This window comes from Fukomys damarensis, unplaced genomic scaffold (genome assembly GCF_012274545.1).
Source record: "Fukomys damarensis isolate Sample0158 unplaced genomic scaffold, DMR_v1.0_HiC HiC_scaffold_4, whole genome shotgun sequence".
Taxonomy (NCBI): Eukaryota; Metazoa; Chordata; class Mammalia; order Rodentia; family Bathyergidae; genus Fukomys; species Fukomys damarensis.
The window spans coordinates 37770176-37795251 of NW_022900916.1; the positions used below are offsets into that span (position 1 = coordinate 37770176).

Genomic DNA, 25076 nt, shown 5'->3' on the forward strand with positions numbered 1-25076 from the left:
TGCCTGCTAAATTAGGATGTGTGAATGTGGATTAAGAATATGATGCTGGGATTGAGGGTGTCCCACCATGGGTGTGGGTGGCACCAATCAGTAGGTTTACAGCCGGGATGTAATATAAAAGGCCTTGCTATTCGCTGCTCCTGCTGCCTTCTGCCTGCCCTGCTGTGCCACTGACTGCTTCTCCTGTGATGCCCTCTACCATGCCACCCTGCCTTGGGGGCCAGCTGGCTATAGACTGAAACCTCTAAAAACTATGATACAAAATAAACTTTCCTTCCTTTAACTTTGGATGCTGAATATTTTGTCTCAGCAATGAGAAAAGTAACTAACTTGTGTATTCCTTCAAGATAATCACACTTCAGCATGCAGCAAAACTTTTATATGTATTTCTCATTTCATATAAAAATATATACCAGAAATGATATTTAATAAAATTAATAATTTTTTTGTGGTACTAAGGATTGAACCCAGGGTTTTCACACTGAGCTATAATCCATAGGTCTTCTTATTTTTTGAGACAAAGTCTAAATTGCCCAGGCTGGGTTCAAATTTGTCAACTTCCTGCTTCAGCCTCCTAGAGTGCTGAGATGACAGGTGTGCACTATCACATTCAACTTAAAATTAGTAATTTTAATGACATCATTAAGAGCATTCTATTTGAAAGTAGAAAAAAATTCAAATGCAAGAATATGACAATGGAGAATACAATGACAAGTTTGGTGCTATTTCTTCCTTGATTCATGGTAAGGTGCTAGCATTTTTATCATTGCTTATATACCATAAATCAAATGGACACATGATTTTAAAAAAGCAAACAGTATCTTAGTATTTTTTAATCGGAGTAGCTTTGACCTCACAGATCACATATTGAGAACTAGTAGTAGGCTTTAAAATGTGTTGGGAGTGTCAGGTGTGGCGGTGCACGCCCATAATTCCAGCACTCAGGAGGCTAAAGCAGGAAGATTGCCTTGAGTTTGAGGTCAGCCTGGGCTACATAGTGAGTTTCAGGTCAGCCTGAACTACACAGTGAGACCCTGTCTCAAAAAGCAAACAAACAAGGATGTGTGTGTGTGTGTGTGTGTGTGTGTGTGTGTGTGTATATATATATATATAAAATTCATATTTCCTCAGATTTACAGCTGGTAATGATGTGTTATTTTAACTTATGCAATAGAATTTTTTAACAGTATGTACTATTATGTCAGTTAAGTAATGGCATCATTTTAAGACTAATCATTTATGTTTAGCAAAAAGAGCCAGGAGTCGTGGCACAAGCCTATAATCCCAGCTCTTGGGAATTACAGAAGGACTGCTGTGAGTTTGAGGCCAGCCTGGGCAACAAGGCCAGACTCTGTCTCAAAAAAAAAAAGTATAGTTTAGAAAAAAGAAAAAGAATTAAATATTTTCAATAAAAACAAAATGAGCTTTTAAAGTGTGTCACATAATGAAGAATGAATCAATATAAAGAATAAATGATCTAAATCACCACCAGTTGTCCTAAATTCTTTCAGAAAAATTACAGTTGAAAAATTGAATAATACAGAAAGATAAATCTTTAGGATCAGAACTAGTCTATTTATAAGTTATATACAGTATAGAAATAATTAGTAGACAGTAAAGAGGTCAGTAGTGCTAAAAACAGTCTCCTTTAGGGTGGGGCAAGGGTGTAGCTCACTGGTAGAACAAATGTGAAGCCCTGAGTTCTAGCCCAGTACTACTGGGGGCTGCCCGACCACCTGACTCAGGGTACAACAAGGATAAAGAGTATTACAAGGCAAAGAAAGACAAAGGATTGCTTTTACAGGGTCTGGGATAATCTAAACTCTGCAAGGCTAAGACCATGAGGCTCCAGACGGACCTGCCCATATTTACTGATCACACAACATTGCAGGGGGCATGAAGGCAAATGCAGGGAACAGCAGGGGCTAAGGTACTGATGACAGCCAGGCTTGTGCAAAGAGAACAATGCATGCATGCGGAAGACAGGTTGTAATTAACAAGTAACCTGCTTGTTTCTTGTTCTGGGAGAATGGCTTACAAAAGTCATAAAGTCTTCAGCTGCAGTGTTATTTTGCTATCAGAGGTGCCACAATATCACTGACCAGAGATCTCAGTTGTGACCATTGGCATAGGGAGATCTATTTCCGTGTGCCAGCCAAAGGCTCATCTAGCAAGTTACATAGGCCTAGGATATACTCTTAAATTTAATTAATAGCTAATTCATAATCCAATTCAATAATATAGCCTGCTTAGCAGTTTCAAGCTGGTCCCCAGCCCAGTACCAGGAAAAAAAAAAAATCCTTTAGTTCTGTTTCATACTGATACCCAATAAGAGGAGGAGCAAAAAAGTCCACGTGACCTTTCTCTGTGGAAATCCTAACCACAGAAATAAACAATGGGGTCACTGTAGTCTGAAAGCCCAGAAATGGCTAAGACAGAGTTCGGAGGACTCTGCTTTTCTTTCTTATTTTTCTTTACTGTCAAGAGAACGATGGGGGCACATATGTATTCAGAAAGAAATCATTGCTTGGCTGGGGTTTAGCTCAGTGGCACCATGCCTGCCTAGCAAGTGCAAGGTACGAAGTTCAATCCCCGGTACAAAAAAAAAAAGAAAGAAAGAAATCATTGCTAAGAGATTTATGCAACAAAGCCATTATGGAAGAGAACTGGCTCTTAATGCTGATAAGCAATGACTCTATGCAACTTCTCTTTTATGTATTTCACAGCTCACTGTGAACTCTAAGAAACCTAGACTTCATGGAAAAGTATACCCTCACTTTTAACTTTTAACCTTCCAGTAAGATCCTTCAATTCAAGAAAAGGGAATCTACCTTGTTGATGAAAGAATTATGATCGAGGGCCATTTCCTTATAGTAGTCACAAAATTATCAAGATATTCTACTTGAGGAGTAAAAGCATAGATGAGCTCTCAAAAGAGTGATATGAATGACATTTTTTTTTTTCATATGTGACCCTACTTTGGGACAGCAACATTTCTCTTCAGTAATTTTACTTTTCCCTATAATATTTGGGTAATTTTTGAACCGACTACTGTTTAGAATTCCCAGATCACCTATTATAGTGACTAACATATCCCTAGTGCTTGTAATGAAGTATGCTGCAGAATTATATTTTTAGTTGCTCAATGCATTTATTATTAGTTATTATTTATGCAGAAAGAGGGGACAAAAAGCTTACAATCTATACAATCTCACAAGATGCACTGTGGGAAAAGTAACTGAGTTGGATCAACAGTATCTTAGGGTCTTAGTGGACAAATTCCTGGTGGAGGTGGTCTCGTTACTGGAGGGGCATGCCTATTGGTGTCCCTCGAGCAGGAGGAAGCCCAAATGGCCGACCCATGGGTGGTCTCATTCCAGGTGGAGGAGCCATAATGCTCTGTCTATAAGAGGGAGTGGAGTCCCCCTTCCTGGTGGGTACTGTGTTGGGGCTCCAGCAATGCTGGCAACAACATCAGCAGCTGCCATAATACCCCTTCCCTGTGGAGTCATTACCTGCTGGGATGGAATCCCAACTTCTTGAATAGGGCCTGCTAATCCAGCAGGAGCCTGGGGAATTGGTACACCAGCTGGTACACCTCTGCCAGCTGCCCTCCCAACCCTGGGACCTCCTGCAGCTCCAACAAGTGGTACATGAGCAACCCCAATATTTTTAGGTGGTGCCCCTTCCACAGTCATGGATGTCAAATTCTCTCCACGCAGCAAGACCAGACCCAAAACCCGCTTTTCTTCACACTCTGGCAGTTATGCACTCTTTGGCTTGATCTTCCTGAAATCACAGTCACAGGGAATCAAATTCATGTGTTTGTGGTGTTTCACATCTCTATGCCTTCAATAACAGTAAGAAAAAAAGAACTACATTTATTGGATGTTTTCTATATTCCAAATACAATGCAGTTTGGGCATGTATTATCTCACTTAATCCTTATGACAATGCTATGTGGTAGGTGCTTTAAGTATTATCATTTCACAATGGAGAAAACAAGCATGGACAGGTTAAATGACTAACCCAAGGTCACAGCTAATTTGAGACAGAACACCAAAAATCCAGGTATCTCTATACTCTATCTGAAATGCTCTTATCTTCATGTGCTTGTTGAAAATATTCTTATTAACCCTGAACTACCTATCAGCCAAAAATCCCATTCTCTACCAAGTTTTCTGAAGCAATGGGCAAAATTTACTACAACACAGATTTGGGACAAGTGATTTTTTTTTTTTTTTTTTGGTACCAGGGATTGAACTCGGGACTTTGCACTTTCGAGGCAGGCGGCAGAACCACTGAGCTAAATCCCCGGCCCTGGAACAAATGATTTTGAGAAACTGGATTATATAACTGTGTGAATAACTAATGTACAACACAAGGTATACAGGGCAATGCCTAACTAGTAGTCATAACTCTAATTTATGACAATTAGTAACAATTATCAATCATGATCAGGAATAGGATTACAAATGACAGGGTTGTATCTACATTTCTCTACTTTCCACAAAACAAAGCAGAGTTTGAGGAGGGAGAGATTTTAGAGATGCCACCTTTGCTTCACAGGTCCTCTGGAGATTCTTAAACAGCCCTATATCATTAGCAAGGTAGATTTATTTCTGGTATGAAAATAAACTATGGATATTCAGGGTGGAATCAGACTTGCATGTGCTTTTATGTATGTATGTACAAAAGTTGCAATGTCATCCCTTGGTTTAAATTTAGGTCTTTGCCAGAAGACTAGTCTCAGGTTAAAGGTTTTTTCCTTGTTTTATAATGACATTTCTAATTTTATAAGTTCATTTATAGTAAATTTAGATAAAGAATTTTCAAAATGAAGGTAACTGTGTTTATCAGATCAATCACGTCATTTTTACACATAAGAAACTGAGACCTACCCATTTGACTCAGCTATCCTTCTGCTGGGTATCTTTCCAAAAGAATTAAAAGAATCATACCAGCCGGGCGTGGTGGTGCACGCCTGTAATCCCAGCACTCAGGAGGCTGAGGCAGGAGGATCACTGAGAGTTGAGACCAGCCTGGGCTACACAGTGAATTCCAGAGCAGTCTGAACTACATACTGAGACCCTGTCTCAAACCACACTTCCCCAAAGAATCATACCACAGCGATATATGTGCACCCATTTGTATGGCGGCACAGTTTGTAATAATAACTAAAACTTGGTAACAGCTCAATTGCCCGTCGACTGGAGACTGGATAAAGATGTGGTTTTTCTATAAAATGGAGTACTACTCAGTCATAAAGAACAAGAAACTAGAGACATTTATAGCTAAATGGATGCATATTGAGGCCATACTTTGGTGGGGGGGATTGAGACAGGGTCTCACTTATGTTGTAAGACTGACCTGGAACTCACTGTGTGACCCAGGCTGGTCTCAACTCACAGCAATCCTCCTGCCTCGGCCTCCCAAGTGCTGGGATTACAGGCATGTGCCACCACACCCTGCTGAGGCCATACTCTTTAAGTGAAATAAATAAGACACACCTGTGTAAATACTAAATAGGTTCTCTGGTGTGAAAAACTAGAAGTGTAAATAAAGTTCAAATTGTATAGTTGATAACGAGAAACAAGAAGAAAAGGGCCAAACGAGTAGGGAAAGTGGGAAGGGTAGGGAAAAGGAAAGAAGGGAAAAGAAAAAATACGAGAAAAGGAAAATATGGAAACAGAGTCTTTGTAAATAGGGAAGGGTGGAGGGGTAAAGGGAGGGCAGGGGTAGGGGAAAAAAATAAGAACCAAGATACATCATGTAAAGGTACAAGATCCCAAAGATGAATGTAACTGTACTGTATACCTAAAAAAGTACCAATAAACATAATGGAAAAAACTTACTTAACCAAAGCATGACAAAAGTAGAAAATACTTGGATCTAGACAAAATCCAAGTCATAGTCTTCCCCTTGCTATAGAACTGACAGCGGGAGGGCTGGGGATTTAGTTCAGTGGTGCTGTGCCTGCCTTGCAAGTGCAAGCTCCTGAGTTTAATCCCCAGAACAACAACAAAAAACAAACAAAACTAGAATTTTCTAGTTGAAGAAACATATAAAAGCATAACATCTTAGGTTAATGTGTCATAACTTTAGAGTCATGGGATCCTCCTCTGAAAATTTAATGAAGCTGGGTGTAGTAGTGCACACCTGTGATCTCCGAGCTTGGAAGACTATGATAGGAAGACTGCAAGTTTGAGGTCAGTGGGCTGTATGGCAAATTCCAGGCTTGGACTACATAACAAGACCTTGTCTCAAAAAGGAAATGAGAAAGGAAAGAAAGAGAGAGGGGGAGAGGGGAAGGGGGAAGGGAGAGGGAGAGGGAGGAGAAAGGGCAGTAGGAAAGAAAAGAAGAAAAGAGAATCTGATGACAGTCACAGACCTTTCTAGAATCTAGAAAGTCTGGTATTTACACAAAATTTGGTATTCAATTTCCTATTGTTCACAGATCCATTCAGATTGACAATCCTTGGCCTAAGTGAAAAAAATAAATCATGGGAATCCTCCCAACAGTAATTATGGTACTGCTAAGAAAGAAGTAAGAAGCAAAGGCTATCTTTCAGTATTATAGACTTACTATATGACAAGCACTGCACTAAACCACACATGTGACTCACTCAATCTTTGTGACAGTCCTATCCAATAGGTTTTTTAAATCTGGATTTTTTTTATTTGCTAGTTAGTTTTTAACTAGGTAACTAAAGTTCATGGCACAAAGTTCAAGAGAGATAAAGAGTGAGTCTCTCTCTACCTCTTTCCTTCAGACCTGATTATCTTCTTTAGAGGGAAATCCTTGAACGTGTGCATTCTTTTAGAGATATCCATTGCATATGAACATGTGTTCTGTTCCTTTTTTTATACAAATGTTAACAGATCATACATACAGCTCTATTCCCAGTTCTTCTCAGCATTAACTTGAAGATTACTAGTATGTATGGAACTGCCTTATACTTTTAAACTTTGGCATATTTTTCTATTTTATCAACATATCAATATTTATTTTGCCAATCTCCTACCAATGGACATTTCAATTGCTCCTAACTTTTACTATTTGTCACCATGAAACAATGCTGTAATGAATATTCTTCTATATATGCTGTCTCACATATGTGTGAGAACATCTATGGAAAAAATGCCCAGAAGTATTATTTTCCTTTTTGAAAACAATTTTTTGTTGGGGACCAGCCATGATATGCACAAATTGGTGAGGGGCCAGATTACAGGCCCTGCAAACCCCAGGTCAGTGTTAAATTACCTTGAGAAGTATGACTTCGTGGTTGTATGGAAAGCTATAAACATAGCACTTTTGAGACAAGTTAACTCCTACTGAGGGGAAAAATTATGCAGACATCCAGGTGTGGGGAAGGACCTTAACTTTTCCTCTGGGATGCTAAACTTGGTCCCTGTCTTCTAATCTTAGTACAGTCTCTGTTCCTGGGATAGTATACTACCCTCTCCCCTGCACTTCTTGGCCCTCCATGGAGTTCGGGGGAAGCCTGTCCACTAGAGATAGCTTCTTCCTGGTCCTCCATTGCAAATTGAATACTGTATCTTTTTCTTTTACTTCCTGTTTTTCTCCCTATAGGTATTTGGGAGTCTGAAGAACTCATGATAATTTTTGGCATTTCCCCTTTAAAAATCTGCATGCAAAGCAGGGTGTGGTGGCACACACCTGTAATCCCAGCACTCTGGAAGCTGAGGCAGGAGGACTGCTGTGAGTTCAAGACCAGCCTGGGCTACATAGTGAGTTCCAGGTCAGTCTCAACTACATAGTGAGACCCTGTCTCAACAAAACAAAACAAAACCTGCATGCAATAAGAAATGAAGAGTATCCATCAGCCAGAGGCATTAGCCAATTATTTCACCCCAGATTTACAGGCTTTTTGTACACACGGGTATAGCTCAAGATCCCTACCTCAGTTTAATATTATATAGTAGCTATATGCAAAGCTTTCAAGTATCAAATGGTATTTGAGCATAAAAGTAAACAAGGCACAGAAAACAACCTCTCAAAGAAGAGGCAAATGTTTCTAAGAATGGTTCAATAAATGTTTTAATGATTGGGGCTGAATATTTTCACTCATTTCTTCCTTTGTCAATATAAAAATCCAGAAACTAACAATTGTACATTCATTGTACAACTGCACATATTCATTTACCATTGTAAAAAAACTTGACAAGTTGGTAACAGTGAGGAAGGGAAGCAAAGCCTTCCAAGTAAGCTGCAACAAATACCTTTAGGACCTAAGTTATTTCACCTGTTTCCATGCAATTTATTACAACCTCTCATCTTCTTGTAAACGGACTTTTTAAGGAGCAGTTTCACATTCACAGCAAAATTCAGCGGAAAGTACAGAAGAATTCTCATATACTCTTGCCTTGACATATGCACAACTTCCTCAACTATCAGCATGGTGTGTGATAGGTGTATTTGCTACAGTTGATGAACCCACAGTGACACAGTATTATCCCCAAAAGTCCACAGCTTAATTAGGGTTCTCTCTTGGTGTTATACATTCTGTGTTTAAACAAATGCACAAAAGATAGGTATCTACCATTATATGCATCAAATCCTCTATGCTCTGCCTAATTCATCCCTTTCTCTCTCCCTCTCTCTCTCTCTCTCTCTCTCTCTCTCTCTCTCTCTCTCGAGACAGGGTCTCACTATGTAGTTGAGACTGAAGTGACACTATGTAGCCCAGGCTGATCTCAAACTCAGTGATCCTCCTGCTTCAGCCCCTCCCAAGTGCAGGATTAACAGGCATGCACCACCACGCCCCACCTTCCCTTTCTCCTAAACCCTAGAAACTACTGATCTTCCCCATAGTTTTGCCTTTTCCAGGTAATATAATTAGAATCTTATAGTATGTATTCTTTCTAAATTGGCTTCTTTCATTTAGCAATACTCACTTGACTCTTATGTTTTCATAGCTTGATAGCTCATTTCTTTTCAGTGATGAGTAATACTCCATTGTCTGGATGTACCACAATTTACCCAGCCCCCGGCCACTAAAAGGCATCTTGGTTGCTTTCCAGTGTGGGAAATTATGAAAAAAGCTGCTATAAACATCTGTGTGCAGGTTTTAGTGTGGAGGTAAATTTTTAACCTCTCTGGAAAACACCAAGATCTGTGACTGGTGAATCATACAGTATGTTTAGTTTTGCAAGAAACTACTGAACTGGGCCAGGGATTTAGCTCAGTGGTTCCGCTGCCTGCCTTGCAAGCTCAAGGTCCTATACCAGAAAAAACAAAACAAAATAAACAAACAAACAAAAACTACTGAACTATCTTTCAAAGTAGCTGAACCATTTTGTATCCCCACCAACAATGAAATTAGCGATTCTGTTGCTTATCATACCCACCAGCAGCTGATACTGTCAGTGTTTTTTGGTTTTACCCAATCTAATATTTTAAATTAAATATAATATATTAATGACATATGATATTGACTAATGATATATAATGAATATCTTTTTATATGCTTATTTGCCATATGTATATCTTCTGGGAGGCTTGTCAGGACATGCCTCTTTTTATTGAGACAGGGTCTATGTGAAGTTCAGATTAGCTTTGAACTCACTGTGTAGTCCAAACTATGAACTTATGGCGATCCTCCTGCCTCAGTTTCCTGAGTGCTGGAATTCCAGGTGTGCATCACCATGCCTTTTGACCATTTCTTTTGTGTACTAGGGATCAAACCCAGGGCCTCATATATGCCAGACAAACACTTACTGCTGTGGTACATCTCCACACTTTTATTTTGAGACAAGCCAAGGTGTAAAAGCTAGCCTTTAACTTGTGATTCTTATACCTCAGCCTCCTGAGTAACTGGGATTACAGTGCCACAATTCCCAGCTCTTTTGCCCATTTTAAATTAGATTGCTTATATTCTTTTTGTTTGTTTGCTTTTGTTTATTTTTGGGGGGGGTTGAGATAGGGTCTCACTATGTAGTTGAGACTGATCTGGAACTCACTACGTAGCCTAGGCTCGTCTCAAACTCACAGTGATCCTCCTGCTTCAGCCCCCCAGAGTGCTGGGATAGATTGTTCATATTCTTTTTTTTTTTTTTTTTGGTACCGGGGATGGAATTTGGGTCCTTGCACTTGTGAGGCAGGCCACCAAACCACTGAGCTAAATCCCCAGCCCACATTTGTTCATATTCTTATTGTTAGGTTTTAAGAATTTTTTTGTTGTTGTTCTGTTTTGTTTCTCAGTGCCAGGTGTCAAACCCAGGGCCTTATGCATGCAAGGCAAGTACTCTACCAGTAAGCTGCACTCCCAGCCCAGGAATCTGCATCTTGGTTAACAGTCCTTTATTCTACAAATCCTTTACAAATATTTTCTCTCACTGAGGAGCTTGTCTTCTCATTCTCTTGAAAATGGAAGATCGCTGCTATATACTCAAGGAATACAGTAAGGAATAGCAAAGATGCGACAAAGTCTGCTGTAATCACCTTTCCATGCACAGTATTTCCTAGACTTATTTGAAAAAGAGACAGATGCTGGAAAACAAACAAACAAACAAAACACCTCAGTCACTATAGTTGTGAGTGAAGGAAACTACGTAGGCTTTCTCTGATACTACAAATTCTCTAATCATCTCTTCCATTACTATACTTGAATTATCAATTATATACTGACATATATATCTCATGTCTGACCTAAGTGAGTCCTTCACAAACAGAACAAAAGCAAACAGGCTGCTTCCAGCAAACGACAGGATATTTCTCAAGAAACAGAAGACAATCTCCCTGGAGCCAAAAAATAAAAAAATAAAAAATAAAAAAGTTCAGTGACTGTCTACACACCTGTGCAGACTGTCCTTGGACTCAATCATAAACATTTTACCCCGATTCCTTAGCCCCTTCAATACCTACATAAGCCTAATTCCTTTCCCAGGTAGCTGCTATTTCTCTCTCCCTGTGTCAGTCCATCCACACACGGATGTAACAACTTGGCTTTTCCCAGCTAGCAGCTAGAATCTCTCCCAGATTTTAGTTTCTGTTTACTGGAATAAACTTTTCTTCCAAAGGCCCATTGAAACAAGTGGTTACATCTACGCCATCTATAATGAGATAGACAGATCACTTCTCGGCCTTTTGGCTAAGATCAAGTGTAGTATCGAGAGAAGAAGGGAGAGAGGGAGGGAGGGAGAGGTAGCGAGGGAGAGAGGGACAGAGGAGGAGTCCTAAGTCTCTATTTATAGCCCTAATCTATCTGATCCATATATGTATTCAGTTGTCTCTTGGCCATGTCCACTTATACACCCCCCAGGTTCCTCAAACAACCTGTTCAAAATTGCATTTATATTATGCTCCAATGGCGCAATCGGTTAGTGCGCGGCACCTATATTTTATGCTCCACATCCTTCTGAATTCTCTATCTCAATAAATGGACCTCTATTTCAGAAACATGGAGGATCACTTCTTCATGTCCTATCATTTCATTTGCAGAAGTGACCTCAATCATATGATTCTGTGTCTTACAGCCAATGACACAGCCACTTATCATTTTCTTTCTTTTCTTTTTTTCCAGTAGTAGGGATTCAACCCAGGGCTCTTGCATTGAGCTACGTCCTCAGCCCTTTTCTATTTTTTCATGTTTTTTGTTTTTGTTTGGTTTTTTTTTTTTTTTTTTTTGGTGGTACTGGGGATTAAACTTGGGCCCTTGTGCTTGCAAGGCAGGCAGCAGAACCAATGAGCCAAATTCCCAGCCCTCTATTTTTTCTTTTGAGACAAGATCTTCCTAAGTCATCAAGTTGCACTAGCTGGGCTTGGATTTGAGATCTTTCTGCCTCAGGCTCTCACATTGTTGGTATTACAGGTATGAGCCACCATACCTAAACAACTCCATCATTTTCAAAAGATTTATGAAGCCCCTTTAAATCCAATTTTCCTATTCCTAGATTTCTGTCCATTTTTTGTTTGTTTTATTTTTTGGTGCGGGGGTTAAACTCAGGCCCTTGTGCTTGCAAGGCAGGTGGCGGAACCACTGAGTCAAATCCCCGGCCCTCTTGTCCATCTTGATGATGACTTCTTTTTTGTACTGGGGATCAAACTCAGGACCTTTAACTTGGCAGGCAGGTGTAGTGCCTCTGGCTACATCACCAACCCCTTTGATAATGACTCTCAATAATATCTTCACTCCTTTCATTTTTGCCAGGGAAAAACCTCAATTCTAACAATACCTCTTAATATGGTTTGAATCTTTTTTTTTCCTTTCCCCAGTACTGGTAATTAAATTTAGGACCGTGTATAGTTTGAATCTTAAATGTTTCCCAAATGCCCATATGCTAAAGGCTTGGTCATTAGTCTATATGACACTATAGGGTACTGGTAGAAACTTAGCCTAGTAGAAGGAAGCTAGGTCATTAGGGATGTGGCCTTGAGGGGCTAATGAGAACCCAGACACCTCTTCTCCCTCTCCCTCTCCCTCTCCCTCTCCCTCTCTCTCTCTCTCTCTCTCTCTCTCTCTCTCTTCCTCTCTCCCTGATTCCTAGGAGAGAGGAAGTTATGATTTCTCATCATAACATGAGCAGTTTCACTTTACTATGTACTTCCCACCATGATAGTCTATCTCACTATAGGCCTAAAAAACAACAGAGCCAACTGACTATTATTATATGTGCTGCTGAAGCGAGCACAGTTATTGACTGAAATCTCTCAACCCACAGATCAACATAAACCTGCCCTCTTTTAAGTTGGTTTTCTCTGGTATTTCCATCCCAGGATGGCAAAATGCTGTCACACCTCCCAGTATTAATTCTGTCTGCACCTAAGCAGCTAAATGTTCTAAGAGAAAAATCCATATGACCAAGTTCACTTTAAATTCATCTTCCCAAACCTGTAGTAAGCATCAATTGCACCAAAGGGGCAGAGTGGAAGGTATTAAGGTCACTGGCAACATGCCCTTGAAAGGGATGGGGTACTGTGGCCTCTTCTTTGTTTTCATTTATAGTCTATACTCTATTTTAAGATAATTCCTATACATAGAATAATACAAGGGTCAAGGTTCACTTTTCCCCCAAATGGACATCAATATCTAATTATTTCAGTACATTTAATTGAAAACAGTATCTTTTCTCTACTGAACTACTTTGGCTTCACTGTCAAATTTCAACTCATTGTATAGGTACGGGTCTACTTATGGATTCTGTTTTGTTCCACTGACCTATAATACCTATTATTTTCCCTTTAGCAATATCTACTGTAGGGCATGAGCAGAAGGTAACAATTTCAGTCCAAAAAGTTCCTACTTCTTTCCCATTCTTCTTCTTTTTCTTCTTTATACTATAGCAAGTAAAAACTACTACCAGAGAAGGTACCTTACTATCCACGGGACTCATATATGAAGTAATATAGGATAAAGGTCTCATTAATATTAAAAGAGAAGAACAAGTTTAAAAAAATGAAAGTTCATTCTAACTATAAATATACTAAAAAATAATATTCTATTGCCCTCTAGTGGGGAAAACTAAGACTAGGTCAAGCAAAGATGAGGTAATAATACTAACACTGTTCAGAGGAATACTATCAATAAATTTGATTAATACTTTCATGTATTCTCCACTTTTTAAGACAAAAATGTAAATAAAGAGAAAAATATTTTGTTATTTTTAATTCAATGTGAATTCAATGAAATAGAAGATTGCTTAGAAAAACAAAATAGATGTTTGGAATTTTTATTCCCGTACTGTATATCCCTATACAAAAGAAATAGGGCCAGGGTCCAAAGGAAAAGAAAAAGGACTTCACACAATTTATTAAGCAAAGAGGTAAATGAAATAGTATCAGGATATGTACAGTGAATACACTGTCAATATATGTGTTAATATGCACATGTATATAATATTATAAATAAAAATGTGTATTATATAAACACCAATTTTTTCTGGAATAGAGTACAAAAAGCTGTCAACAATTACTTGTAGAGAGCAGCATAGATGGGAAGAAAGGGAGGATATATACATTTCTATCTGAAATATACATAATAAATGCTTTTTTTAAAAAAAGTAGGCCAATCACTTTGAAACAATCAAATGGAAACTTTATATGTTTACATATGAGCCGCCAAAAGAACAGTTGATTAACCTTTGATAGGTCCCTCAGGGTACACATAGCAGCATACTCAAAAACATAGAAGGGGAAAATAGTAAATTAAAAGTGCTTTTCATAGTCCTGCATGGTGGTGTACTCCTGTGATCCCAGCACTAGGGAGGCTGAGGCAGGAGGACTGCTGTGAATTTGAGGCCAGCCTGAGCTGTACAGCAAGACCTTGTCTCAGAAAAAAACAAAAAACAGTACATTTTTTCCTCAACATTTTAATCCTTTAAATATTCTCATACAGGGCCAGGGATTCAGCTCAGTGGTGCTGCTACCTGCTTTGGTCCCCAGTTTGATCATCGGTACCAAAAGAAAAAAAAAATTCTCATATACTCCAAAGATGGAGAAAATTAAAAATATCTGCTTTTGGAATGGCTGGCTCTTATGCTGCTATTAGCTCTAACATAATTTTTCCAATTGGTATATTATAAATTCCCAGCAGGTCCTGCAGATTCACCTGCTGAGTCATAGTCTTTTACTAATTCTACACATACTTCCACCTCTCAGCAATGTCAGTCTCTCAGGCAATGAGCATATGTTCCCTCATCTTTTTCATCAAAATTTCTTGGTATAGTCATCTACTTTTTTCTTCTCCATTCCTATTTCAAAGGAAGAAGTATTTCTCTTCATTATCTTTTTCCAACGAACACCTCGTCTTTAGTTTTATAATTTAAAAAAATCTCACTATTATTCTTGTCACTTAGGTTCAAAACAAGTCAAGATTACTCTTCCTCTCCTTTTTAAAATATTGATTCTTTTTTATATTGCCTTTGAGTTAACAGAGAGGTCTAAGAAGACTCAGATTTCTGGCACTCTGCTACCGCTGAAATGGTTGATAATGGCACTAACAAGGACCAGGAATACCATTCTGTCTCCTGACTCATGTTCTTTTGCATACTATTTCCTCAGTCTAAAATTGCCTTTTCTGACTCCCTTCTATTTTTTCTTTTTCTCTTTACTTTCTAGTCTCTCCTTCTACTGCCAATGCACATGGTGCTTCCTACATGAAGCTCTCCCTTTCCACCCCTAATGGTTATAGTTATCATCTGTTCTGTTTCCTGGGCTGGGAGCACACAATGCTTTACTATTATATTCTTCCCCCAAAGTACCTGCTAAATATTCTCAAGTATTAATACATTCTCAAGATTATGAGCAAATTTTATATTTCTTTTTATTTCCACTGTCCTACCCAAAATAGGTTTCATATGATAATTATGATCGTGTCATTTCCACACTAGAATTTCATGAGAAAGCTTTGGGGATAAGAGTTACTTAGACTGTTATAAATAACTTATACACACTCGGTCCTCCAAACCATGATCACCACTGCTGCCCAACCAACCAGCTCCTTTCATTCTATACCTTCCTGTTTTACCTTTCTGGTGAGTGGTATCAAAGAATTATATGCTACAATTTTAGCAAACTCTGATGAAGGGTTCAGGTATGCCACCCTAAATTTTGGCATTCTGAAATAAGGATTAGTTTGAGCTGAAGTCAACTAAAAAAGCATACAGGATGAGTTCTCTAACTCCTTCCTATCTATCTGAAAACAGAATAAAAATTCCCTTTGTGAAAGTGTCATCCCACCACCTATTTCCCTTCTCAGGACGGGGATAAAAATCTCTTTACCGGAGACAAGAAGGCACTGACAAAAAAGCTATACAAACTTTACTAGTAGCCCTTATCTACTCTCAGTTTTCCCATCTATTTGCCTTTTCACAATCTGCCACCTCTAGCTCAACGTTCTTTTCCTTTGTCTTGTCATTTTTCTAAAAAATTAGTGCTCTTTGTTAGAATGCCTAAATTCTAGATACCAGGTGGAGTTACTAATCATTGAGTTCTATGTGCACATGCCACGTACCTGTTAACAAACTTGTTTCTCCCTTGTTCATGTGTCTTTTGCCAATCTAATTTTCAGCCCCAGCCAATGAACCTAAGATGGGTATACAACAGAGATTTGGGGCGTGGGCCTGCAGATCCCCAAACAAGCAAGAAAGCAGGATAAAGGTTGGCAAATCTGCCTTCACTTACATTTGTTGCCTTTATCACCTTGAAACTTTTGGGCAGATGCCTGCGCAGCTTTTCACATAGGCATGTTAATCACATAAGGGGTGTCTGTCTAAACTGGAAATACAGGGTCAGGGATTTAGCTCAATGGTGCTGCTGCCTGCCTTGCAAGCACAAGGACGTGAGTTTGATCTCCTTAAGAAGAAGAGGAAGAAGAGAAGAAGAAGAGGAAGAGGAAGAGGAGCAAGAGGGAGGAGGAGGAGGAGGAGGAGGAGGATCTGGAAATACAAGATTTATTAGTCCTAAACTTCTAAACTTATCTAATCTCTCTTATCTCCCTTCAAGAATGAGGACAAGATAAAGAGTTACCAAGGCATTTTCAGGATTTTCAGGGGCATTCGGTTACCAGCTTTTACAATGTCCTGTTCCAGATCCCCTGGAGGAGAACCTAGAAGTCACCAGTCTTGTCTTAAACATGCAGTCACCTTGGATTCCAGGAAAAGAGGAGCTTCACAGATCACCCCATCATGAAGTCATTCTCCCACGTAGAAGCAATCATCATGGGAACTGGATTGCTCTCTCAAACCATAGGGACTATGCAGAGGCACTCCTGAGATAAAGTCAGACCACAGCTTGACTAGAATTACTGCTCTGCCAATATGCACACTTGCAAGGTCACACACACACCCATCACCATCCTCAGCTATCTGAAAGCCTAACCCTTGCCTTGCTCTTCTTTTCTATAAAACCACAAAGTTTCCATAGCCCTCTCAAAAACAGATCTTTAACTGCTTTAGCTGTTCTTCCTGGCATGGCCTTAGCAGTTTAGAGCTCCTTTCCTGCCCTTCACTGATGCTTCTATCCTTTGATTGGCATTTGGGGACAATCTATCTTATCTCCCTTTAAGACTGAGGAAAAGATAAGAGTTACTGAGACATTTTTTAGGATTTGCAGACACCTGTTGTGTTCACCCTGGAGCCCAGACTTTCACTCTAAAACTGTGGTTAGAAGAAAATTTTCCTCCCCTACACTATCTATAAGGGTAATTTGTAAATGTTACTTGTATTCCCAACAATTGGAAGTACTAAATACACTAAATAATCTCCCACTGTAAATAAATGTATTTTGTAGTACAGACATTTGCTAATCCCTTCCTTGATTGGCCAAACATTATGAATGGGCAGAACCAAACAAGGGCAGTGAAAGTAGTAAGAGAGATGAAATAAGCTTCTGCTCTATACTCCTATCTTGGGGCCGTTGGGCTTCCATTTTTGACTCATGGGTAGGAGATAAAGTCTGGGACACATTCAAGGTGGAGAATCTAACAGAAGAATACACTACACAAAACTCAGGCCTGTCTCAATATTGGTATTGCATGAGGTTGGGGGACAGGGAAATAATTTCCCACCAGTTCTCAATCTCATTTTCAGTGAATTCATGATAGGTAGGTATTTTTGGAAAACCTCATGTAGCCAATTTAATTTAAAGTGGTTCCAGATTAGTTGTACTGCTATACAATGGCTAAAGTAATAGCAAATCTTCTCTGGAGGACTGAAAGTTCCACGTAAACCTTGAAGAATCACAACATGAAGTTCCAAAGAATATAAACTCACAGTTTAAAAGTAAATAAGTAAAATTTAAAATACAAAACAAAGTATCATGAGTGATAGCAGAAACACATGACTACAAAGGGTTCAGATTCTAGTATTAAAATGCAAAACATGAAATAACTATATATAATATGTTAAAGAGATAAAATGCTGAAAATATGAGCAAGGGAATGAACTGTAAAACTGATCAAGCAAGGTGAATATAACCAAAATAAACTCGAGTGAGATTATACCACCAGATTAGAAAATAGATAAGAAAATTTAATAAGAGATGGATCTGAAAAAATTATCCAGAAAACAAAGAGTTCAAAAATACACCAGTCAGGGTCTGGGGATTTAGCTCAGTGGTTCTGCTCCTGCCTTGCAAATGCAAGGACCCGAGTTCAATCCCCAGTACCAAAAAAAACCAAAAAACAAGTCAGGTGTGATGGTACATGCCTGTAATCCCAGCACTTGGGAGACTGAGGAAAGAGAATCACCACAAATCTGAGGACAGCCTGAACTACATAGGGAGTTCAAATACAGTCTGAACTACATAGTGAGATTCCGTCTCAAAATACTCGGGAAAACAAAAAAGGAGAGACTAGGAAATACGGAAGTTAGAAATCAAAGAATTTACTTAGGTCAAATTACAGTTCCAGAAGAAAATATAGGAGAGGCTGCAGAAGTCACAATATTCAAGGAAACGAGGCTGAGAATTTCCAGAATGTAGAAAAGTAACAACATAGACATAGAGAGACAAATGAATACATGTAACTACATTAGGGTTTTTTGATTTTCGGTTTTTAAGGTACTGGGGACTGAACCCAAGTTCTTGCACTGAGCTACATCCCTAGCCCTATTTATTTATTTGGTACCGGGGTTCGAACTCGGGTTCTTATGCTTACGAGGCCGGCAGCGGAACCACTGAGCTAAATTCCTGGCCTGCCCTTTTTATTTTAAGAGAGGATCTCACTAAATTGCTCAGGCTGGCCTTAAACTTTCGATTGTCCAGACCCAGCATCCTGAGCAGCTGGAATTATAGGCATGTGATCTCTACCCAATGTAGTATAACTTTTAAAAAAATCTATATTCACATATCAAAGTAACAGTTTAAAACACCAAAGGAAAAAAAATTTTGAAGTTGCCACAGTGAACAAAAGTAACTACCTACTAAGAAAAGACAATTAGCTTGCTGGCTGATTTCTTTCTTTCTTTTTTTTTCCCCTCGTACCGGGGGTTGAACTCGGGACAGTGCACTTGCAAGGTAGGCAGCGGCACCACTGAGCTAAATGCTCAGCTGATTTCTTAAGAGCAATACCAATAGCCAGGTGTGATGGTGCATGCTTATCATCCCAGCCCTTGGGAGACTGTGGCAAGAGGATCACTGAAAGTTCAAGGCCTGCCCCAAATATAGTGAGACCCTGTCTCAAAAAACAAACGAAATAAAAAAGACCAATAATCCAACAAAAAGTAAGCAAAGCACATCACCAGTTTTTAGAAAGGAAAATAAATGTGGATCTTAAAGAAAAATGCAAATTAAAACTTCAGCAATACATCATCTTTTATTCATCAGAACAGCAAAGATCCAGATTTTTTTAAAAATAATGATAGTGAAAGTGCAGGAAACAGAGATATTCATATGTCTTGCTGGTGAGAGTACAAATTGGTTCAGACTATGGAAAGCAATTTGGTAATATCTATTAAAATTTACAATGCTCACAATTTATTTATTTAGTTAGTTAGTTTTTGTTACTAGGGATCAAACTCAGGACCTTGTAAGGCAGTCTGTGGCACCACTGAGCTAAATCCCTGGCCCAACGCTCACAATTTTAGACCCAACAATTCTACATATAGCATCCCATAGAGATACTTCCCCAGGTATAAAATGGATATGGACAAAATGAACAAATATATTCATTACAGTATTTCTGTCATAAATATTTAAAACAATTTAAATGTTTATAAAAGACTGACATATGAGTCATGGCAATCTAATAATGGAACCCACTATTATAGTGATCAAAACTTTCACAAAACTTTGGGCAAATAGTGCATGATGGACATCTTCTGCAGTCCAGGACGGAATTAAAGTTGGGCTTATACTTTGCCATTTATATTCACTTAATTTTTATGAGATTGCAGATGAAAGTGATGTAGCATTACTAAAATGCCAGCTTAAGAGGATTTGAAATAACTAAGGTGTCCATCAACAGGGTTTTGTTTCCATAAACAGAAGTATATTCAAACAATTAAGTAATATAAGTATAAAAAGAGGATCCTTTCTTTGTACACATGGGGAAAAAAGCAAAGTTAATTTTATACTATCCTATTGTGTTAGCAGGGGAAGGGGATAAATAAATGTATTATTTATAGTTGTATAGCTATGACTAGGGCTGGGGATGTAGCTCAGGTGTGGAGTGCCAGTCTAGCATGCACTACATATGGTTTGATCCCCAGCACCACAAGACAGAAACAAGCAAAACAAAATGTATTAAATAAAGAATAAGAAATTAAGACTATGCCATGAAAAAAATGTTTTGTATAAATATAAATACATGCAAATCTGTTATCAACCTTACTACCTAGTAAGAGACTTAAGTTTATTATAATGATACAATTAATTTTTGCTCTTTCCTAGCTTGGATGGCACAATAGGATCTGAAAATGGTGTGTGTGAGGCTGACTGATTTCCAAAGCATCCTTGGATCTGAGATGACTTTTTTCCCATGTCTAGATGAGAAACTACTATGCTTAACTCTTTTTCTTCCCACAATAATGTTTTGTCCTACATTTACCTCCACTAAGCCTTATACCCTAACCCATACTTAGAGTTTAAACATCTTACAATCTTTTAATGATTCCAGTACATACTTAGCTATTTCTGTGCTTTGTGTTTTAGGCAGTGTTCATTTCGTTGTAACTATAAAGTGTGTACTAGCTATATGTAGTCTTTACATAGCACCTTCAGTGCAGTTACACACCTCAGAACTACTCTTAAGCTAATATTCAGAGAAACCCTTTGAAACAAAAAATTTCAAACCATGCTATATCCTAGAACCATTCGTTTTCCTAGATTTCCTGAAAGATAGCTTAAATTCTACCCCAAAGAGTGATGGGTTCCAACATGCAAACAGAGAAAAAAATGATTAGTCAGCTATATCTCTTAGGGTGCTGGGAAGAATGACTAAGAACCAGCACAAGTAGCTGTATTTAAATTGTAAATAGTTAATGAAATAGACTGAGAATTACAGCCAAAGACACAAATATAATACTCTCTTTTCTCAATTTCTACCTCCTCCCAATTATCTTCCCCGCCTATTCCCTTTCTCTAGGCAGCTGCTGGTTTACTCATAGCTAGTCTTGTTTGGTTGACATGGCAACAGAAACGCACCAAAAAAGGGAGAAAAGAGAGCTATTTGTTTGTGACTGTTTCTAATCCTTTTTATCCAGGTAAGAAGACCCTTAACAAAAAAGAATCAGAAGAAATAGAGGTGAAAAGCTAAGAGAAGTATAGGGAACTACTTGCTGTACGGTACTGTGCTTCTGAGTGCTGTTGTTAGTGGCTATGGTCCCAGATCTAGGGAACTGAATAATGGCTACAATTATATTATTTAAAGATTTTTTATCTGTTCACATCTTCAGATCTCAGAATAACACGGCTGTTTCAACCTTCTATTTTTTACAAATCAGTGCCAAGAAGAAATTTCAGGCCTCAAGAGTGAATACACCCAAACTCAGAAATATGTCTCAGAAACACACCCAGAAACAGGGGGAGAAGGAATATTTTTTTAACCTACCCCACCCTTCTGCTATGAAATGAGTATCTTTTAAAAACTTTAATTATAAAAGTCATTGATTTTCACAGTGGAAAACAACAACAAGAAAAAAAAAATCTACCATAATGCCAATACTCAACTAATACCATTGCTGACATTTTAGAATATTTTATTTTGGTAAATTTTATATACAAAAATGAAATAATATTAGAAACCTTTTATAGAAATATTATGACATTTTCATATCTATGATATAATACAAGAATTGAGTTATTTAAAATTTAAATATTGAAATCAGATAAAACTGAGTTCTAGCTCGCCCACTTACTGTGTGATCTTAGACAAGTTATTTAACCTCTGTCAGTGCTCAAAATCCCTTATACAAAAGGGAATTTCATTGGCTTATCTAAGGATTAAATAAGATGAATAATAATGTACATATAAGCATTTTGGGGAGCCAAATCACTTTACTGGGGGGCTTAAAGATGGGGAGACATTAAAAGGAAAATTAAGAAAATATCAGCATTGGTGGTATAGTGGTGAGCATAGCTGCCTTCCAAGAAAATATTACAACTAGCTTTTTGCTAAAAAACTAAGCAAATTCCTTGAAACTCATAAAGTTCAACAGGTCACATTGGCACAGGTAATCCCAGCTACTGGTAAGGCTGTGGCAGGAAGATCACAAGTTCAAAGCCAGTTGGGTAATTTGGCAAGATCCTATCTCAAAACAGAAAAATAAAAAGGACTGTAGTTGTAGATCAGTGGTAGATTACTCGCTTAACATGCATGATGTCCCATGTTGAATTTTCAGTATTACAAAGCAAGGACCACAAGTCTCACTCAAGGATAAATCTTAATAGCACATTTACAGAAAATACACAAAAAAATACACAGGTCCAAATGATTTAACTGGTGAGCTCCATTAAATATGAAAGAAATAGTACAAATTTCACACAAACTCTTGAAGAAAACTGAAGAAGAAATTCTGTTCAGCCGATCATATGAGGCTTACGTTACCTGGATACCAAAACCATACAGACATGGTAAGAGATGTAAAAATGCTTAACAAATTTTCTGAAAACCGATTTCAACAATGTATAAAAAGAATGATGCATCACAACCAAGTGGGGTTTATAGCACAATGCAAATTGGTTTGACATATTAAAAGCAATCAGTGCAATTTATTATATCAAAAACTAAAAGCAAAAACCCATATGGTCATCTTAGGTATAAGAAAAAAGCATTATATATAATCCATCATCTATCTCTTATAAAAATTATCATAAAACAAAACAGAACTTCTTGATAAAGAGCATCTATGAAAAAGAGCTAAATCTGATTTAACAGTGAAAGACTAAATGTTTTCCTCCTCTCCCTTTTTCTATTTCTTCTCCTCTTCTTTTCTCCTCCTCCTTCTCCCTCTTCTTTTGTTGATACTGAGGGTTGAACCCAGGGTCTTCAAAATGAGCTACATCCCAGTCCTTTTTAAATTTTGAAACAGGGTCTCCTTAAATTTCTCAGGTTGAGTTCGAACTTGCAGTTCTCCTACCTCAGCCCCTCAGAGTCCTAGGATTATAGGCTTGCACCACCATGCCCTGTTGAATATTTTCTTCTTACTAGAACAAAACAAGAATATATAGTCCTATTCAACACTGTATGGCAAACTACTCAGTGCAGTGAAAAGAAAAGAGAAAAAGAGGGCCGGGGATTTAGCTCAGCGGTTCGGTGGCCTGCCTTGCAAGCGCAAGGACCTGAGTTCAATCCCCGGTACAAAAAAAAAAAAGAAGAGAAAAAGAATTTATATAGGAAAAGTAAAGCAATCTTTATTTACAGATAAAATGATTATGTAACAAAAAATCCTACAGAATTTATAAAAAATCCTTACTAAATCATATGAGTTTAATTAATACACAGTAATTTAATATATTTCACAAATTTCCATCAAATGATGGCTAGATAAGCAAAATGTGATATACCCATACAATGTCACATTACTCAGCAATTAAAAGGACTCACATATACTAAGACATGGAACCTTAAAAGCATTATGCTAAGTGAAAAAAGCCAGACATATAAGGCCATATTGTACGATTCCATTCATATGAAGGTCTGGAATCAGCAAACCCAGGGACAGAAAGTAGAATAGTGGCTGCCAGGAATTGAGGAAAGGAAAATAGGAAGTGACTCCTAAGGATAGGGAAGCCCAGGAGTTGGAGATCAGCTTGGACAATAGAGTAAGACCCGCCCCATACCTCAAAAAGAAAAAAGGCAGGTGTGTGTGTAATATAAAAACCACAGGATCATATATTTAAGAAGGCAGAGTTTTGTGCTATTTAAAATTGTATCAATTTTTTAAAATCTAACAAAAAGAAAATACTGTGCCACACATACTGGTAGAAAATATTTACAGAAGTTGGACACGGTAACTCATGCCTATAATTCCAGAAATGAAAGAGGCTGAGGCAGGAGGATCTAAGTTTGAGTCCTATCTGGGAATTCGGTAAGACCGTTTCCAAATAAAGAATAAAGAGGAAAGAAAAGAAAAGCCTTACAAAACATTTAACTAACAATGTATTTATATTCAGAATATATAAAGAACCTTTAAAATTTAATAATAAAAACATAGAGAACCCAATTAAAAATTAGGCAAAAGATTTGAATGAACACTTTTACAAAGATAAATAAAAATAGAAGCCAGAAATAAAAATAAATGTGTGTCAGTTGGACATGGTACTGCATGCCTGTAATACCAGCCCTCAGGCGGCTGAGACAGAAGGATCACATTGAATTTAAGGCCAATCTGGCCTACACAGTGAGTTCAAAGACAGACTGGACTACAAAGCGAGACCCTGTCTCAATAGGAGGAAAATAGGAGGATGTTGTTGTTGTTGTTGTTTTATTTTGTTTTGGTACCTGGGATTAAATTCAGGTCCTTGTGCCTGTGAGACAGGCAGCAGAACCACTGAGCTAAATCCCAGCCCAATAGCTTATATTTGTTGGACATTTACCACATATACTAGGTACATCAACAAATGCACAGCATGATTTGCCTTTTTTCATCCTTAAAGCACTTTCACGGAAACACCATCTTCATTATCCATACACTACAGAAGGAGGACTAGAGACACAAAAAGCTGATTAATTTTTCCAAGAAAATTGCAGAGCTAACAATAACAGAGGAAATTGGAGCTTGAACCTAAACAGTTTGATCACTGAGCCCAAGCATTTAATAACTATACATTCTTATCCTACAGAACTTTCTAATGTTTTAGGCAGAACTGACCTTAGTTACAGGAGAGTGAATGATCATTTGTGTGACATTATTTTAAAGATATATTAAAAAGAAGTAAGAGAGAAACAGAAGGGAAGAAAGGTAAAAAAGGAAGAGGGGAGGAAAGAAGAGAGGACAAGAGAGAGGAGCAAGGGAAATGGAGGAAGGAAGAAAAAAGAAAGAGGAAAAAAGGAGGCCAATGCTTACTTAGTATCTACTACACGCTCAACAATGTGCCAGATGCTCCCTACAAATAATCTCAATATATGAAAGATAAAAGACCTTCCTGTCATATTTCACTCACCCAGCCATCAGAT

General features: G+C 38.1%; 1 protein-coding gene and 1 pseudogene across 6 annotated transcripts in view; both read right to left on the bottom strand.

Annotated features, from left to right (window-relative positions):
• The window catches only part of Ahcyl2 (adenosylhomocysteinase like 2), a 186251-nt gene that overhangs the window by 72245 nt on the left and 88930 nt on the right, over window positions 1–25076 (bottom strand). For 2 of the 6 annotated variants that reach the window (XM_010633477.3, XM_010633476.3), the window contains exon 1: window positions 8920–9072. The exons of the other annotated variants lie outside the window; for them this stretch is intronic. In XM_010633477.3, coding sequence (XP_010631779.1) covers window positions 8920–9029 — 110 coding nt within the window. In that variant the 5' untranslated portion in view covers window positions 9030–9072. Of the gene's footprint in view, window positions 1–8919; window positions 9073–25076 lie in introns of those variants that run through there. 6 annotated transcript variants of the gene reach the window in all.
• Window positions 3260–8377, bottom strand: LOC117283930 (annotated as a pseudogene).